The 20,066-nt window shown below is 43.5% G+C and overlaps 1 protein-coding gene across 1 annotated transcript in view; it reads left to right on the top strand.

The window, feature by feature from the left end:
• The first annotated feature begins 5,962 nt into the window (after positions 1–5,962).
• The window catches only part of Nmnat2 (nicotinamide nucleotide adenylyltransferase 2), a 164,576-nt gene continuing 150,472 nt past the window's right edge, over positions 5,963–20,066 (top strand). The window contains exon 1 of the mRNA XM_005071290.4: positions 5,963–6,203. Coding sequence (XP_005071347.1) covers positions 6,119–6,203 — 85 coding nt within the window. The 5' untranslated portion in view covers positions 5,963–6,118. The remainder of the gene's footprint in view (positions 6,204–20,066) is intronic.

Genomic DNA, 20,066 nt, shown 5'->3' with positions numbered 1-20,066 from the left:
TCTGAGGCAGAGTTTGGAGCTGGAGAAAGAGGAATATTGCTGTAGGAACTTCCATTTTGTTTTGTTTTTTGAGACAGGGATTCTCTGTGTAGCCTTGGTTGTCCTGGAAGTCACTCTGTAGACCAGGCTGGCCTTGAACTCACAGACCTGCCTGCCTCTGCCTCCTGAGTGCTGGGATTAAAGGTGTGTGCCACCACCACTTAGCAGGAACATTCTTACCACATGGATGAAGTAATGGTGTTTGCTTGTACAGAAACAGGGGAGTATAATTGCAATCTTGTTAGTCTTCCCCATGCAGAGCATAAATGGGAGGGTGCAACTCCAGAGAACCCTAAGAACTCATAGCTTCCTGAGAATCACATTTCCTTTTCTACCAGAAAAACATAAATATTCAGTATATGACCTGGTCCCAGGAATGAGGGTGTCCCATTTTGGATGTGCCCTTTTTCTTTCATTGCAAAAACAACCCCTAGTATTATTTTAGAACTCAGCTTCATAAACATGAAATTATCTGTTATGAGACTACGTAAGAGGACTAGAGAGATGCCCTTAACAGCAGTTACAAGCACATGCTGTTTTCACAGATGACTGGAGTTCAATTTCTAGCACCCAGATCTAGGGGGAATATATGCTGCCTCTTGACCTCCTTGAACACCAGTAGTCTTGTGCACACCTATATAATTAAAAGGAAAATAAATCTTAAAACCTATTTTAAAAAGAAAATACACAATTTTCATTAAATAAGGAGATCAATGAGTGTGCATGAGCTGACATTACACATGCATTATTTCATATAAAACCTAATAGACACGCAAGTCTCCCCCCACCATGGTAGGGAGTTGCAGCAGGAAAGTTCTGGAGGAACAGCCTTTCTTGAGCTATTTGGAGGCTCACCTGGTTGGAGCAGATTGCAAGGTCCAGGCAGTGGGAGAGCAGCTGACTCCCTTTCAGCCTAAAGCAATTTCCAGCTGTCAGAAGTTGAAATATTAGACCAGATTATACTACCTAGGTTAAAATAAGCACCCCTAGAAATAGAGTACTATAAATAATATATGAGAAGTGGTAACCCCAATTCTCTATTTTCCCCTACTTCTGTATCTTATTAACTAGCGTTGAAGTCTTCATTAATGTTAATGTCCTTGGCTACTTACTTTCACTAGTTGGTACACAGATTACTGGCACATCCTCAAAGTCATTCCCTTCTGTGATTGTTTCATTCAGAAACATCCGTTATAGCTACCAATAGAAGAAAAAAAACACTTGACAACAATTGGTGCATCTTTTATGCCAAACAGTTTGGCATAAAACTGGCAGTATGCTTAAGAAAACCAAATCAACAAACAAAAAGCAAACTGCCCTTTCTTCACTTTTCTGATCCACATTGCAATACATGGTCCATGCACTGTACCATCCATCTATGGACAACAGTTTGAAATGAATCTTAATGTGTTTATCTGGCAAGATCTAGGCAATCTTACTGTATGATAGAGTTGCTATCTTAACAACCTAGAAATAGACACCATTCCACTTAAGAAAATAAAGGGTTAGCAATGAAGGACTTGCCGAAAGCCATTTAATTAGCAAGTGGCTAGCCACATCCTACCCTCTGTTTTTCTTTTCTCTTCCTTTTTTTTTTCCTAGACAGTTTCATATATCCCAAGCTGGCCTAAAACTTGCACTCACCACGTGTATCGCACTCAGCTTACATTAGGCTGGGGAGCAAACCCAGAATCTGTACACACAGCATGGGAACCCTACCAACTGAGCTACAGTCTTATCCCCAGCCACCATGTTTTCACATTATAGTCCCAGAGCCCTGATTAGGCATATACGAATATATGCAGGAATACGAAAAGTGAAAGAGACTACTACAGAGCCAGTGAGATGAATCAGTAAACAAGACTGTTTACTACAAGTCAGATGAAGTTCCATCCCCAGAACTCACATGGTAGAAGGAGAGAACTCAATCCCACATTTGTCCTTTGATTTTTATATGCATGTCTTGCCCCTCCTCAATTAATAAATGTAAACTATTAATTATTTTGTAAAGGACTTTTCAAAAGAGACACTACTAGTTTCATACACTAAGTTTAGAATTTAAACTGTTACTTAAGGCATAACCTACAAGGCTGGAAATGTATTGACTGATCTGTATTATAAACCTGCTTTCCTCCCGTCTTTCCTAAGCATGCTCCTTAATCGTCAGAATGCACTCAGTGTTCTAGCTGCATCACCAATAACCAGCACATCTTCGTGTCTTGGTAGATACTACTAACTTTTTTTTTCAAGACAGGTTTCTCTGTGGCTTTGGAGGCTGTTCTGGACTAGCTCTTGTAGACAAGGCTGGTCTTGAACTCACAGAGATCCACCTGCCTCTGCCTTCCGAGTGCTGGGATTAAAGTTGTGTGCCACCACCGCCCGGCTAACTTTATTTTTCAGTGTGGTCAAGGATCAGTGAGATGACTCTCTCAGAAAAGGTGCTTGCCATGCAAACTTGGGAACTTGAATTTGATCCTTGAACCCACATAAAAGTATAAGGAGAGAACTAATTTTGACTCTCATATGAATGGAATATGCACACCTTCACACACACATCACACACACACACACTGCCACCATCACCATCACCACTAATAATAATAATAATAATAATATAAAGAAATGTAGCTGGTAGCTGGACATAGCAGTGCATGTCTGTAATCCTAGCGCTTAGGAACTGGAGGCAGAAGATTCCAGAGGTCAAGATCATCCTTAGCTTCATGACAGTTCAAGGCAAGCTTGAATTACCTGAGACCCTATCCCTCCATCCCCAACCCCCCCAAGAAAGAAGTAAGAAAGAAGGATAAAGAAAAAAAAACAAACACTGGGTGTTGGTGGTGTGCACCTTTAATCCCAGCACTCGGAGGCAGAGGTAGGCAGATCTCTGTGAGTTTGAGGCTAGCCTGGTTACAGATCCAGTTCCAGGACAGGCTCCAAAGCAATACAAAGAAACCCTGTCTTGAAAAACCAAGAAAGAAAAGCCAAACAAAAATAAAGCTAAACCAAATACATGTCCGCATGTGATTGCTCTGACATAAAAGCAAAGCAAAAGGAGAGTAGTGTTGGATGCAGAACAGAGGCTTTGATCAAAATGGTGGGCATGTGCAGCTGGCTTTGAACATGCCAGCTGTCTGAACTGAGGTCACCCATTTCTCTGTGCTTCTATATGCTCCTCCCTAAAATGGGGTGTCCTTCGAGATTTACAAAATGTGAAGCAAATCAAACCATGCACTGTCCCAGGGGTTCTGAATATGCAATGAATGTAGCTACTGTTACCAATTTGTTGTGCTCTGGGCTGAATCTGAGTGCCTCCTGTCTGTTTCTCCCTGGGTGACCTCATTCAATCCCATGACTTTAAAAATACTCTGTACCAACGACTCCAAAAGGTATGACTCTTGCCGAACAGATCTCCCTAAATGTGAGCCAGTTCATGTCACCGCTCTGCTCAGAATCACTACTGTGGCTCCCCTTCTCTCTCGACGAAACAACCAGAGCCCCGCTGGAAGCCTATGAGGTCCTCCACACCCTGTCCTGGTCATTCCCAACTCTTTCCTTATCCTTTCTTTTTCAGCCACACTGCTATTGCATGTGGAGCGCCCCTAAATACTCTCGCTCCTCAGGTCCTTTCCACCTCCCATACCGTTTGTACGTTCACCCCCAAATGTTCATGCAGCATGACCCTTTGTATGATTTAAGCTCCTGCTCAAATACTAACTCATCAAAGAACCCGTCTATCCCTGTGAGAGAAGATTCCCTCCTTTTCTGTTTCTTCCCCTTGCTTTATGTTTCTATATGATCTGATTGGTACTGCATCTATTCATTTGTTTTGCCTAGAGTATGAGCTGAATTAAAGCAGGAACTTCATTTTGCTCACAACCCTTAAATCAGTGTTTGCTATATGGCAGGCATTCAATAAATATTTATTGCTTAGCTATAATTATGTTAATTGCCCAGCTTATAAAATCTCTTGCTCTTTCTGCCCCACTAATTTGCATCTTATGCTAGAGAAGTTACAAGCTTCTTTGTGAATTATATTGGTTCTTAAGACTCTTATATTGAAATTAGAAACTTTGGGGCCAGTAATACAACTTATCAGGTAAAGGCACTTGTCACCAAAACTGATGACCTGAGTTCAGTCCCAAGGACTGGTACTGAGGGAAGCAGGAGAAAACGGACTCCTGTAGGTTATCCTCTGAGCCCTACAGTAGTGCTGTAATGTATGTGTGTGTGTGTGTGTGTGTACACATGTGCACACGTACAAAGTAATAAACATTTTAATAAACTAGAAAATTTCTCCATAGTAGAGATTGGTTTGCTATTCAGGAGAGATATGCTCCTTGCACACCCACCACAAACTCTTAGATCAGAACTAAAGAGCAGGGCTAGAGAGAAGGCTGAGCAGGCAGAGGCACTCACCACAGAGTCTCATGGCCTGGGTCCAACCCCTGGAACCCGCAATGTGGAAGGAGAGAAAAGACACTTGCAACGAACTGTTAAAAATTTGAGGTCCGGGGAAGTAATACTTGTGCTTCTGAATCACTAAGCTGATTATTGGTTCCATATTGTATCCAAACAAAACATTCCACCATTCTTCAAACCTTTCCTTTCCCCCTATTCATTTTTCTGAATTAGCCCACTCATTTGCTTAACTCAGAATTTAAGACATGTTCCTGAACTTCTCTATATCCAACCTATCTGTAAAGACTAAAAGCTACAAAATCTATCCTATCTCTTCCATGCCCTCCCTGTAAGTCCCAGGACAATACCACCTGTCTGTGGCTGCCAGCCTCCTCTTCCATTCTCTTCTTCCCATTTGCTTTTTCTCTGAACAGTCAGAGATCTCATGAAAATGTAAATCGCACAGTGCTCTCCTGCTTAAAGGTTTCAGAGTCTTCCTTTTGTTATTCACCGTAAGAAAAACTTCTGGCCCGTGATCCTAGTCCCACGTGATGACTGGCACCCACGTTTCTACTACTGGTTTCCAGCTTGCCTAAGGCTTTTGGTTCCATGGACCTCTTTTCATGTTCATGAGCACAGGAAGACCTATCCTGTCCCTAAATATCCATACTAACAACTCTGTCTAAATGGGACCACCTCAAATGCCATGTCCCCAGAGCTTTCCCAGACCACCTAGTTGTCCAGTCTCTTCTGTCAGAGAATCAGCTAATTCACGAATTATGTTTTTCACAATTGCACCTAATATCCTCCTTGTGGTTATTATCAACCTCACTCCAGTGGAATGAAAACTTAAAGAAGAGACGTGCTTTGCTCCTTCAAAGGGGTTCATAATAGCATCTCTGGAGAGTGAACACTCCAAAAATAAGAATGGAACAATAACTGTCTCAACTTAGATAAGCTCATAAAGGAACATGAGTTTCCTAATACCTAGATTTAGTAATTTCCTCATTCATATTTGCTCAAATCCATAGTCGCTTCAACCCACACAAAGGACCAGACTCTCACTGTTTCTTGGAGCCACTAAGTCAAATTTTGGCCTCCTTTCAATAGTTTAGGATCACTAAATAAGGGAGGAAAAAAAGCCCGAAATTAAGAGTATAGAACAACTGTCATTTGTCACTTAAGATATTGAGGCCATGAAAAAGAAAATTCATAAAATCAAATATTTTTGGAGTTGGCTATGTTAGGAATATAGAAGGGGAGAAAAAGAGCGAGATAGGAAAGCAAAATCTGAAGTAGGCAGGACATAGGCAGCACACCACGCTGTAAAGCCTGCAAGGCTCTTGTTTGGTACCAGTTCTTGTTTCGTAGATAAACTAAGATGGGGTGATGCAATGAAGTGGGATGAGACGGATAGAAATGATAGGGTCAGGCACCAGGACTAGTGACGCGAACCAAGCTAGAGAGGAAGTAGGGCTGAGCAATACAAAAGCAGCCTCGGATCTCTCCGGAGTTGCAAGCGTTAAAGGGAGGCGGGGAGTGACGCGGTTTGCGTCTAGAGCGGCTCCTTGGAGTCCACAGCATCCACCGCCAGAGCCTCGCCTTCCTTTCTCCGTCTGCAGACATATCGAGACACAAAAAGAGGCAACCCCTGGACCAGCACGAGGGACCTACTCCCATCATGACCGAGACCACAAAGACCCACGTTATCCTGCTGGCCTGCGGCAGCTTCAATCCCATCACTAAAGGGCACATTCAGATGTTCGGTGAGTCCTCCCGCCCACCCCGGAGGCTGCTTCCGCTGCTCTACTCTCGCCAATGCCAGGGTTTTCCAGGGCGACTGGGCAGAAAGGCGTGCGCCCCTCCGGAGGGGTGCGCCCGCTGATTTGGCTGGTGCCAGGTCAGCCCGTGCGATCACCGCTAGCGAGAGCCGACGCAGGCTGCGTGTTTTCCGGGCTTCTCTAGCTTGGGGCCAGATCGCCTCGCTGAGGGCCATGGGTGGGGGAGGTGCGGGGCTGGGGGTGAAGGTCCTCTGGGGCGGGGTGGGGGCTCCAGGTTAGAGCCCTGGAGTGCGACGGTGCGGAGGTTTGACTACTTGGCAGGCGAGGATAGGGATGGGGGCAGAGGTTGGGGTGAGAAGAGAAGAGGAGAGGGGTTGGAAATAACGTGCTGTTTGTTTAGGATGGACAGAAAGCTCGAAGGAGTTAAATGTGCCTCAGAGACGCAAACACTCGCACACGACACACCAGTGACAGGGACTGGGGTTTCAAGGAGATAACTAACAGGTTTGGCTGGCGGTTCCTGGAGGCTCAGGGACAAATGTTTGGGGGTTGTGGCTGTGTGTGGCCCCGAGCGGTGGATGCTGACTGATGGCGAGGGGTGCCCTGGCCGGCCGAGGTTTAGCTCTGGCTGCCTAGGAAGGGGAGGGGACGGGGCGGATGCTGCGGGAGGTGGTCCACGAGCTGGCGAGATGGATCCGGGTCCAAGTTAGCCAAGGTTCTGCCCAGAGCGGCAATGGCACTGGGCAGCCTTGCGGCTTGAGTGTGAGGATGCATGTGAGGTAGAGACGCGTCTTAACGAGTTTGTTTTTTGAGGTTTGGGACGTACAGCGAGAGGGACCGAGCCCCAGCGTCTGGGTGCGTGTGTAAGGTTCATCAGAGAGACAACTGTCCACGCAGGTTGGAAATTTCTCGCTACTGGTGCGGAATCCACGCGGCTCAGAGACTGCTCCTGTAGGACCCAAAGGCGCAGGGTGTGCGAGAGTTTGGACCCCTGAGAGAGGGGCGCGGGGGTCACTTTAGAAACAGGAATTGAGAAGTTAGAAGTTGGGGTTGCTTTTTCCTGGGACTCAAGGAAAGTAGGTGAAATCCAGGCCTCCGGGATGGAAGAAGGAACCAGTGAGAGGCCCTGACCCGGCTCTGCGGTGAGGCGCTCTCCACAGGCGGCGGTGCTGAAACGCAGCGCGCTGCCACTGGCTGAGGGCACACGTGTTTGCCCAGGGCTGGAAGACCGCCAGGGCTTTCCTAGGCTTTTTAATGAAAGCCATAACATGCGCGTAAAGACGACCCCAATTGCCCAAGCTAAAAATACCCGTCTCTAAACCTAAAAGGTGAATCTTCACTTGGCCCGACGATTAAAAAAAAAAAACAAAAAAACAACTCACGACCAGGTTATAAAACTACCCTGCACTCAGGGCAGATCCGCCTAATTAGTAACCATCCGTTTCGCATTATTCTGTAAGCTTCTAAAAGTATTTATTCCGAGATGACGCCAACTTGCCTGTTAAATAGGAGGTTTTGTTACAGCATCGAGGTGGACCAGCAGCGGGGTGGGTCACCTTCTCAGTTTTCTGAAGTAACAACACCCCAGGCATTCACCACTTTTTTTACTTTCTTGTGAATCAAGTGTCTCTTCTCTTGTATTCTTCATCCTCATTGTCCACTTTTCCGTTGGCAGCCTCATGTTGATATTGTTTCCAGGAAGGATTGAGCTTCCTTGGGAACGCCTTAACTCTAGGAATCTTTAGGGAGCCAGTGGGCGCTCCTTTTTGCTTTCTGGAAATCCCACTTGCCGTAGGATCAGAAGTGGGCCAGATTTTGAATGAGAGCAAAGGCACTGTCTTGCAACTGAATGGTTTGGTAGCAGTGATAGAGGGCAGTGTGTGTGTATGTGTGTGTGTGTGTGTGTGTGTGTGTGTGTGTGTGTGTGTGTGTGCTCATCTATCTGCCTATTCTCCAGGAGCTTTGGGGATAGAATATGAACACAGGCATAGGTTGTAGCAGAAGGTTATACATTTAGAATAAGTGAAAGGAGACTTTTGACAGTGACCATTATTCACTCCCCATTGGCTTCGAGGACCAACTGAGAAGATCTGTCAACAAAGCCTTTTGAGTATCCATTAAGTGTAACCTAAAGAGCAACACAGGAAAAAGCTGTTATGTGCTCACAATGGGTTTAGGGAGCTTACCACCTAATGGAGGCTTTTCTAAAAGTACATACACATGTGAAAAGGAAACAAGAAGAGGAGGACAAAATAGATATTAAACTACAGGTTGTGGAATTTCTTACTGGTATCTTTGAGCTTCTTACACATTTTGAAGATTATTTTTATGACATTTATTTCTTTATTATTTCTGTATGTGCTGCAGTTTTCATATTAAGGGGGTCAAAGGACAACTTGTTAGAATTGCTGTGTGTGTACTGGATACTGAACTCAGGTTGTTAGCTTTGGTGACAAGCACCTTTGTCTTCTGAGCAATCTTAGCGGTCCTTTAAATCATGTTTTTATTTTCTTAGTCATGTATTTTTAGAGATCCTGTCTCAATTATATCATCCTGGATGGTCTAGAATCTACTATGTATATCTGACCAGTTTTGAACTCACAGAGATCTACTTGCCTCTAACCTTTGAGTACTGGGATTACCGGCCTGAACTGATTTTGTTTCATTTTATATTTCTTGATAATGGGTCTCACTCTGAGCCCAAGCTTGTCCAAAAGTTATAGTAATTCTCCTGCCTCAGCCTTGCAAGTGCTGGAGCAGGCATGAACCACCATGCTTGACTTTATTAATTTTGTATGGCAGTTTCTAGGTAAAAGCTTCTCATGTATGTTTTGAACTTGTTCATGTTAACAATCTTACAAGACAAATATCACTGTCTCTTTTGTGAGTGGGAAACTGGTATTCAGAGCCTGAGCAGGTAACAATGTGATTTGATCTTGAGACAGGATTTCAAGTACTCTAGGCTGGGCTTAGCTTGGCTGTTTTGACAAGGATGACCTTGAACCCCTGCTTCCGTCTCCTGAATACTGGTATTATATGAGTACACCATCACTCCCTTGACTGGGTTGTCTGGAGCCTCACATTTCACATCCCTCTTACAGATACTGCTGTACTGCATGGCTAGGAAGAAGCGCTCAGCCAATCTGGTTGGGCCACCTACTGAACACTATTTCCTTTAAATGTACACTAATTAGATGGAATTGACCATCAGCTCACTGCATTCTGGGTGATGCGTTTCCTTAAGAGCTTTTTCTCATTGCAAGAGAGACAAGTTATCCAGGAGCTACTCCCATTTAAAAATGATGTTAAGATGTTCTCCCCAAGAACACATAAGTACTTAACATAATTAAATTATCAAACTTTCTTTAGGTGTATGAAATTTGGTGGTACATGCTTGTAACCCAGATTTTGAGATGCAGAAGTAGGAGGATCAGGAATTCAAGGGAAGCTTTTACTACACAGTTTAAGGCCAGCTACATGAGATGCAAAAACAAAACAAAACCAACAACCCTTAAATTCCTTTAGTAGAGTGCCTGCATTTCCTAAAATCCAGTTGCTTACTGGGGGGGGGGAGAGAAAGAATATAAACAAACAAGCAGAATCAGGGCTTAGAACTAAAGAACTCACTTTCCTTTTTGAAATGCATGTGGGCAAATTTATGTGTGTGCAGGAGCATGTATATGTAAGGGGGCATGTATGTGAACAGGTGTGCCTGAAGACCATGGGACAGCTTTGAGTGTTATCCTCAGGAACCATCCACCTTTTTAAAGACAGGGCCTCTCACTAACGAGCCCCAGGGACCCACTTGTCTCCATCTGCCCAGTGCGAGAACCACAAGTATGTGTCACCAAGCTTTTTTTAAAATGTGGGTTCTGGAGGTTGAACTCAGGTCCTTTAGAAAATATACTGATTAAACCATCCTCAAGCCAGATTCTTCATTTTTATAAATTATGCCTAGTAAAATTTTGGCTATTTGTAAAATATTTTAGAATGAACCTTTCATTTACTCTGAAAGGAGAGCTGAACTTATTTATCTGATTTGTGGACAACAGAAACATAGGAAAACATAGCATTTGTGACTAAGATAAGTGATAATTTTATACTCATTTGCAACTAAAAGGTTCTTAGGGAATGAATAAAAAAGCTTTTAGCAAAGTAAACCCATGAACTAAGGATGCCACATTTCATGGGTCAACTTCATTGCATAAGAAGACAATGTGAATCCTGAAGGATTCTTAGTTTTTATAACTCTAAAGAAAATTATACTGAAATACCATTTCTAGCATGACCATGCAGGCAGGGGACAGTCAACATGGACGGGGACATCTAGGAGAAAATGAGGGACAGGGGGTACAGAAACGGACTACAAGACAAGATTCTGATCAAGTAGACAACCTTTATTCATCCCAAAGGGATTTTTATAAGCCATAGGTGGGAAGTGAGGAGGGGAGGGAATAGGGGTGTTAACTGCAGCTGCAATGAAGCTGGTGGAGCAGAGGTCAGTGGGAGAGTTAGGCCATCCTGTGTCGCCTGGTAACCTAACTGCTGTCTTTCAATCTACCCTCTATTGTTCAAGCCTACTCCCGAGTGAGTTGGTAATTTTCACTAGGCAGATAAGCCGTGGGTCTGTTTTCTCGGAACTTGCTTCCTACCTTAAGAGGCAGTATTTCTGCAGTGTGGCCTGGAGTCACATCTTCTCTACGAGGATGCTATGGCTGGATTATGGCGGAGGTCCCTGACATTAGCTTACTAATGGGTAATTTCCACTTAAAATTAAGAATAATAGATATTTATATTGATATATTTAAGTTTATTTTATGTGCATTGGTGTAAGGGTGTGAGATGCCATGTGGGTGCTGGGATTGAACCCAGATCCTCTGGAAGAACAGCCAGTGCTCTTAACTGTTGAGCCATCTCTCAGCCCCCATATATTTATTTGTAAGTCTACCATTGAGTAGTTAAACAGTAAGTTTAACTAGAAAAGAAGAAAAAGACATTGATTAGTTTGGGCATAAAAGCTAGATAAATGAGATGATTTACTCGGAGCTGAACTATATTCTGCTTTTGATGAATGTAAAAAAAAAGTCAGCTAGATTTTCCACTGTTTCTATTTCAACATGTCTTTACTTTGAGCAATTGGGATCACTTGAAAAGAGGCATGGTCTGATTCTTCTCCTTCTAAAGGGTGACGATACAGCTCTCTGGATGTGCAGATGGAATGTAGCTTCTATTGTTATAGCTGGTAATGAACTTGAGGATAATGATAGGGAACTGCCAGGAAGTAAGAAAGCATTTAAGACACTATCTTTGCTTACATGGAGAGTTCTAGGCCAGCCAAACCGAGACCTTATGTGGGAGAGGGGGTGCATTTACCATGAAATACTTATGTCATTAAAAGGTCACTAAAGACAGCATACCATGAGTTTGCTTGATATTCAATGAGAAGAATGAATTTGTGGTAAGGAGGGGAGGGCAGAAATAGGAGAGTTTGAGTCAAGTTCTCACTATGTAGCGCAGGCTACTCTACAACTTGCTATATAGCCTAGGCTAGCTTTCAATTTACCATCCTCCTGCCTTATCGTCCTGAGTGCTGGGATTAACAGCTGTGTGCCACCATTTCTGGTTGAGCTAGCACACAGTGTTACCACCTCCTTTACAAACGGCAAAGCAGAAGGACAAGTGTGTCATTTGATCAAGAGCATAAGTGAAAATTAGAAAGGAACCAATTTTCATAGCTCTAGATGCAAATCCACAGTACCCTTTCATACCTGTCCTTATGATTGCTAGGATGACATCAAGAGTCACTAGCTTTGCTGAAAGGGGGAGCCCTTGGCACTTAGCTGACAACAGAGGAGGAAGAGGAGGATCTCACAGCTGTTCCCCTTTGGTAAAACAGGCCACCAACAAAGTATACTCAACAGAGGCATCTTCTGCTCATACCAAGAAGAGCCTTGTGTTTGTTAGTACGCCCCTTCTCCAATTTCACTGTACTCTCAGAGTGTTTCTGCCACCTCCCCCAGCATTCTCTTCCCTTCCCACTCTTTACTTCAACTGACACCTTTATTTAGATTTTCACTTCAACAGTACTTTTTCAAGAGAACCCCCCCCTGACTCCTAAATAAGCCTGGCTTCCCTAACATTGGCTTCCACAGCATCTGATACTGTTTGCTTCAAACCCCCATTTCTTCTCAAACTCCATTTTTCATGCTATAACTGAATTTCTATAAGGAGAGAAACAATGTGTGGTTTCATCACTATTTCCTAATACCTAGCATGGAGTAGGCACCCTACCACAGTTGGATAATAAATAGGAAATAAATGACAGTATAGACTCTTGGGCCAGACAGAGCATGTTCATGACTTGAGACAGAGTCATCAAATATCAGAATCAGGAAAAGCTCAAGATTCCTCAAGGTACAGAAAGGAAAGATACTAAAGGGACCAGGTAAGGTCTAATCAACCGTGAAAGCTTGTGAGTCCTGTTAAGGGACAGGGACTTTATCCCAACGGCAGTGAAGAGACATTGCAATGTTTTTTTTTTTCTTTTTTCTTTTGGTTTTACGAGACACATTGCAATGTTTTTAAGTAAAGAAGTAAAATAGTCATATCGTTTGCATTAATACCTAGTTGGACTTTTAAGAGTCCATTATCTTTATTTATAGGTATGTGTGTGCCTCGGAGACCAAACAAAGGCACAAGTTACCCTAGACTTGAAGTTTCAGGTGGTTGTGAGCTGCCTAATGTGGGTAATGGGAACCAAACTTGGGTCTTCTGGAAGAGCAACACGCACTCTAAATCACTGAGCTGTTTCTCTAGCCCTTGTAATTGAATGCGCAACATAGGTGGCTGGTGAAGGGGAGACACGGTGGCTTCTTATGCACGAAGGTCAACAATATAGAGTCAAGTCCGAAGATGACCATCTGACCTGGCTGCTGTTATTTGGGAAGAACAATAAATGTATTCAAAAAACCAAGGAAGTAAAAGGAGATACATATTTGCTGATTTGTAAGTTCCTGACCAGGACAGCTAATAGAAGACACCAGAGGAGAAGCAGGTTTTAGCTGGCCCGCAAAGTGAATATGAGTGGGTTTTACTCCAAATTTTGGGAAATACATATTCTGATCAAGCACTGAAATAAGAGAAGTAAATGGCTAAGTTCAAAGTCTCTCCATATCCTGGTGGAGCTGAGTGCTGTATGGGAAGCTCCCAGGAGGCTCCAAACACATTCTTCAGAGTTCACACATGAACAATGCTGACATTCATCACCATTGTGGAAGTTTAAAAAGATCAAAAGTTTTTTTTAACTGTGAAATTGGAAGATTATCAAGATCTTAAACTGACTGGGTTTTTTTTTTCTTTTTTTTAATGTGGAGGCTGTGAAATGGGAGCATCGAATATTATGCAGGTCACAAAACTTTCCAAAATTTCCCCATCCCCGAGATGGTGGTTGTGGTAACGCCATCAAGCAGATCTGGGGAAATCCCAGCAAGCACAGTGCTAAGTTGAAGGTCTCTGTGAAAGTTTTACTTGGGCCACTCATGGTTGCTTTTCTCTGTGTGCTCATGACACAGGAAGACTGGCATGCTACAAACGGCTTGACGTGCTTCCTCTTGCTGAATTGAGTGACTGCCCTCACGTGGACAGAAGGTGACTGACTATAAGAGTGAGTTCAAAGTCAGCCTGGTCTACAGAGTGAGTTCCAGGACAGTCTTCAAAGCTACACAGAGAAACCCTGTCTCAAAACAAAAGACAAAAAATCGGACAAACAAACAGACAAAAATATCAAGGCTTGAGGCTGGGGATGTAGTATCTACATCCATTCATGAGGTCCTGGGTTTTCATCTCCAACTACACCTAGTTTGGTGGTGCATTCAGGAACTAGACGGGAGAGGATCAGAATTCAAGGTCATCCTCAGCTACAAAATAAAGTTTGAAACAAGTCTGTCTACATGAGGAGCTGTCTAAAAAATAAAACTAAACCCCCAAGCAAAACAGAAACAAGGAGTTAAATCATGGCTGAATATTTGATACTGCAGGATGCAGAACATCTTCTTGTTTCTGTAGCTGTTGTTTTAGTGCTATAATTATCAGTGTTGAGAACACTGCTTCACATTAGTACATAGGAAAAAGTATGTGTGGGCCATTCCAGAAACTGTTGGAAAGGCTGTCCTAATCTGGAATGGTTGATCTCACTTGTCAACTTAACATACCTGAAGAGAGAGATTCCACTAAGAAATGGTGGCCATAAGATTGGCCCATGGGTGTGTTTACGGGGTGTTTTATTGATTGCTGATTAATATGGGAGCACTCAGGCCACTATGGAAAGCCCCATCTCTGGGCAGGTGAGCCTGGCTGAATAAGAAGGCAGGTTGAAGAAGCCAGAGGAGGTAGCCTGTAAGCAGTGGTCCTTTACGGTCTCCGCTTCAGCTCCTGCCCTGAGCTCTGCTGCCCTGCCTTCCCTCCATGACAGACTATAACCTGTAATGTGAAATAAATATACTTCTTAATTTGATTTTGGGTATGACGTTTATCACAGCAACAGAAAGAAAACTCGAGCATAACCCCAAGGAAACTTAAATCAGCAGCTCAAAACAACGCTTTTTAAATAAAAATTTGAACGTAATACAATCCAAATAGATACTAATTTGGTGCTTACATGCTGGAGCATGACTGTGAAGAAAATACTTTAAAAATCTTTGTTTTCTGTGACCATTATGTTACTATGATCGGAAAACATTCCTCTACGGCCACACAGCATACTATTGTCTTAAATCTGACAGAGGTGTTTCAAAGAGTCTTCATGAGGGTGGCCAGGCTTGAGGACATGCACGATGCACAGTGCAACTGTTGTGTGTTCTCCAGTAAAGTCCCCAGATGCATCACGGATGAGCATTTCCAGAAGCACCTCAAATTCACTACACGTTTGGTTTATAATTAATCTTTGACCATTATGCATCAGAACCCTTTTCCTGTAGCCAAATATGTCTTAATCCAGCACATTCAGTCACAGAGTCCCATTTGGGGTTGTGACCCACAGTTTAAACAACTTTGGGCTTTGACCCAGAGGTTGATGTTCTCAGAGTTTTGAAATGAAGAACTTTTCCTTTTTGCTGTACTTTATCATATTCTGTGTATCTAGGTCTGTCTGTCTTTATCAGAATTTCAAAAGGGAGGTGAGTGTAGTGGCTTGTGTCTGGTGGGTGAAAACAGGTGGGTGTGAAAGTTCATTAGCCAGTCATCTAGTTGAACTTTTGAGTTCCAGGTTCAGTAATAGACTCTGTCTCATCTCTCTATCTCTCTCTCTCTCTCTCTCTCTCTCTCTCTCTCTCTCTCTCTCACTCACACACACACACACACACACACACACACACGTTTAAGGAAAGGGACCATTTTGATTCATCTCTTTCCATTGCATACATGTACTGGATTCTCACACTATACCCTATAAGTAAGTACAGTTTTGTTTTTTATTATTTTTTTCAAGACAGGGTTTCCCTATAGCCTTGGAGCATATCCTGGAACTAGCTCTTGTAGGCAAGGCTGTCTCAAACTCACAGATATCCACCTGCCTCTGCCTCCAAAGTTCTGGAATTCAAGGCATGCACCACCACTGCTTGGTAGTAAGTACAGCTAAAAAAAGTTTTTATTGCTGAAAAAGATTGAATTCTTTTTTCAGAGGGATTGAACTGTTATGGGTCACAGAGAAACATTTATACCCAAATCTCCCATGCTAGACTATCTTAAATGAGCAGCTGAAGATACAACCCTTTTTATACTCAAGTCTGAACTTCTATTCCTAAGATGCTCTCATCCATGAGAGGAAAACACAAAGGAAGGTGTGTGTGTGTGTGTGTGTGTGTGTGTGTGTGTGTGTGTGTGTGTGAAGAATGAAACTCCAATTTTTAATATGCTTCTTTGAACCAGATGTGGTGACTTCTGCCTGCAATCCCAGGAGTTAGGAGGCTGAGCAGAAGGGTGCTACAAGTCTGAGGCCAGCCCTGACTACATAGTGAGTCCTACTACAGCCCTGACACAGAGTGAGATCTTATCTCCATAACAAAACTCAAAAAAAAATGAAAACAAAGAACCAACCAATGAAACAAAAGGGTTTTTTGGAAATATTCATGTTCTCTCTCTCTCTCTCTCTCTCTCTCTCTCTCTCTCTCTCTCTCTCTCTCTCTCTCTCTCTCTCTCTCTCTCTCTCTCTCTCTCTCTCTCTGTGTGTGTGTGTGTGTGTGATCTTTGTTTTTGAGACAGGATGTAACTATACAACCTTGACTGGCCTAGAACTCTGTGTCGCTCAAGCTAGCCTTGAACTTGCAGCAGTCCTGCAGCCTGGACCTCCTTCATGCTGGGATTATAGTTGTGTACCACCATGCTGAACTCAAGCCTTTTTATAGGCAAGCATTGTACCATGAGCTCCACCCTCAGTCCTGCTGTTTGAGTCGAATCATAATATATCATTTTCCTCCCAGCTACCAATGCAGTGTCCTGTTGGTGGTAATTGCTTAATGAATATCTGTGGCATTGCAAAATATACTTTCTACAGCTGTTCCTTTCAACTTTAGAGTTTCAAGTATTCTGAATGAAAGAGATGCATTAAAACAGAAAAAAATACCTGGCAGTGGTGTTGCACACCTTTAATCCCAGCACTTGGGAGTCTGAGGTCAAGCTGAACCAAAGAGTGAGTTCCAGGATAGCCAGGACTACTACACAGAGAAATTCTGCCTCAAAACAACCAACGAGAGAAAGCAAAAAAAAAAAAAAAACCCACAAAATCACAAAACAAAAAATGAAAACAATAAAACCAAAGAAATGCAGTAAACACCTTTTCAATGTCAGTTTTGTTTTGTTTTGAAATTCTCAGCATATACGAATTTGCTTCACCAAAGGTATCTGGAATAATTCTATTTTGGATTTGATGCTCGAGACTTAGGACATAGAAGCTCTTTTGCTGGAGAATCATGTCAGGTCTCAAAATATGTAAAAGTGGCATCAGTTCACAACGAACAAGTGTTTCCACTGCCAGAGATGTTCTAATTATTAAGCATTCACAGGCATAGATCACATTTTTTTCCTTTTGATACTTTCTGGCAGCTTGTCTCAGAAGTATTTTAGCTTTAAACGACGTGCCAGCGCTTCCATGAGGTGACCAAGACTAGACCTCTTGACATCGACTTCCCTTTCCTTCTGAACTTCACAGTTTTTCAAGATTTATGAGTCTTGCCGCAAGGGCAGGCATAGCCCCCCCTACCGCCTTCACTGCGGTCATCCTCACTGTGGCTCCGTGTCTGAGTGTGGAGAGTTGGCTCAGAGGCTGAGCACTCGCTTCTTTCCCAGATCTGGGTTTGATTCCCAGCACCCACGTGGTTACTAACAACCATCTGTAACTCTAGTTCCAGAGGATCTGACACACTCTTTGTTCTGGCCTCCATGGGCTCTGCATGTATGTGGTGTACATCCATACATGAAGGCAAAACACCCATCTGCATTAAATAAAAATGAATACAATGATTCTTAGAACAGGGGCACAGTGAAGTTAAAAGGAGAATGTAGCCAGAGACCAAGAGAGATGGTTCTTGAAGGGCTGGTGTTTCCATGGAACCCTTGTCATCTGCATCACAGTTGCTACCCACTATATGAGTAGCCATGCTACTGCATGTGGACTTCATTTAACATTTATCACACTTAATCTCAATACTCAGGAGGCAGAGGCAAGCGTATCACTGAGTTCAAGGCCAGTTGGTCTACAGAGCTAATTCCAGCTGGGGTTAAACACAGAAACCTCTCTTGAAAAGCCAAAAGCAAACAAAAGCCATTTACCACACCACAGGGCAGTCCCCAAGTAAAAGTTAAGTGCTCATGGTGTCTCACTTGTTGCTGGTTTAGACTAGAACTCTTGCACTTGGGCTTAATTCTTCCCTCTTTCCTGACCCTACCTATGTCAGGAAATCTTTGGGGGTCTTTGTGTCTTCTCTATGTAACTAGGATCAACCGCCTCACCTCTCCTCCATTCCTATCCCAAGTCACTGTTTGTTGTTTTCCCCCCAAATGACTGCAACAGCCTTTTTAGAAATGGTTTTTACTTTCTGGGAGACAGAGCATTACATAGCCCAGGCTGGCCTTGAACTCACTATGACTCTGAACTTCTGATTCTTCTGGAGATTTGCATGCACTGGTTCTCATGCCCAGTTTGTGCAGGGCTGATTGTTGAGCCCAGGCCTTCGTGTGTGCCAGGCAAACCCTCCATCCCCAGCTCGCTACTCTCTTAACTGGACTCTCTACTTCTGTCTTTGGCCACCGACACTTAGTTTTTCCCCATAATGCTTGCATTTATTCAATTATTACTGTTGTGGGGTTGGGCTTGGGGCTGGTTTCAATCCTTAATTTTTAGCAAAGAGTCAAAGAGATCCTTTATTAAGAAAAATGTATGCCAGCTCTAAGTCAGGTAACATTCTCCTCCAGGGCCTTCCTGATTCACTAAGATCATAAAGCTGGTGATCCCTGCCCCTGTCCCATTGTCCGTGTGACCTACAGGCCTTCTCCAGCCACTCACCCTAAAGCCCTATTCTACCTCATTCTTAGCCATGCTCAGCTCTGTCTGGAAGACCAGTGTCTAATTTGCTGCTCTCCATATCGTAACCTCCTCCCTGGGCTGGGCAAGTCCTCCTCTCCAGATAGACCGTCTGACATTGCACCTCCCAGTTCTGCTAACTTCATTACTTGTGTCTCTTTCCCCTAGTCTCCCATCACTTTTCCGCAAAGCTTTTCCTTCTGTGCTATGTTTATTTAATGCCTACCTCTCTAGAAGAAAACTGAGGCCCTGGTCAGTTTCCAATGCATGGGGCTCCTAGACCAGTGCCTAGAACCATGTTTGTTCAGCCAGTGTCTATTGAATGAATAAATGGATGAAATATTCATACCATCTAAATTCTTATCTGTCTTAAAAAATGCATCTGAGTGTTTTGCCTGAATACATGTCTATGTGCATAAGTGTGCCTGGTACCCTCAGAGGCCAGAACAGGGCTTCAGAGCCCCTGGAATTAGAGTTACTGATGGTTAGAGTCATTATATAAGTGTTGGGAATTGAACCCCAGTCGTGAGCAAGAGCAGCAAGTGTTCTTAACTTCTGAGCCATCTCTCCATTCCCTATCTCAAGACTTTAGTAGATTCGTGGTGAAAAAGGGTGGAGTCCCTAGGCGTTGCACCCACTGAATTACTCCATATATATGTACTGAGTCCTGAATGAGCCCCAAGCACTAGACCTTAGAAATATGAAAATTCACGACACTCCCCATGGTGCCTCAGAAAGATCATCTTGTGGATGGTCTCCAGAAACTGGCCAAGTGAACACAGCAGGTCAGATGAGCACTAGCCATCTCATCCTTGGAATTTGGTTTTCTCTGCTGTGAAGAGGCAGCGGTGGTCTGGATAAGATCCTGCGTGTTGGCTACCGGAGAAAGCTGTTCTACCAGGAATGTTCAACCTCGGCCTGTGGCTACATGTGGGTATGAATAGCTATGGAAGCCCGAGCTCCTAAGTTGGAGCTGCCCAGGGGGCAGGGAGGAGACTGGCATTTGGGGCTGACAGAAGGCTGAGTGTGAAGTGTCACGCTAAAGAATTTCCAGGAAGTTGGCTATAAGGAAGGCTATGTGTGAGCTGGCCAGGAGAGGGTGGGAAATTAAGAGGCAGAAAACAGGCTGCCAGAGGTACCAAGGGATTCAGACAAAAGGAAGCACTTTTATTAATTATTAAAACTACATTTGTCTGTGCATTTGTGTGCACGCACACGCATGTGCACACTTGTGTGACGGATGGCTATGGTGGTCAGAGGACAAGAGATCAAAC

The sequence above is a fragment of the Mesocricetus auratus genome, unplaced genomic scaffold (assembly GCF_017639785.1).
Source record: "Mesocricetus auratus isolate SY011 unplaced genomic scaffold, BCM_Maur_2.0 Super-Scaffold_100676, whole genome shotgun sequence".
Taxonomy (NCBI): Eukaryota; Metazoa; Chordata; class Mammalia; order Rodentia; family Cricetidae; genus Mesocricetus; species Mesocricetus auratus.
This window is presented reverse-complemented; position numbering and strand designations above follow the sequence as displayed.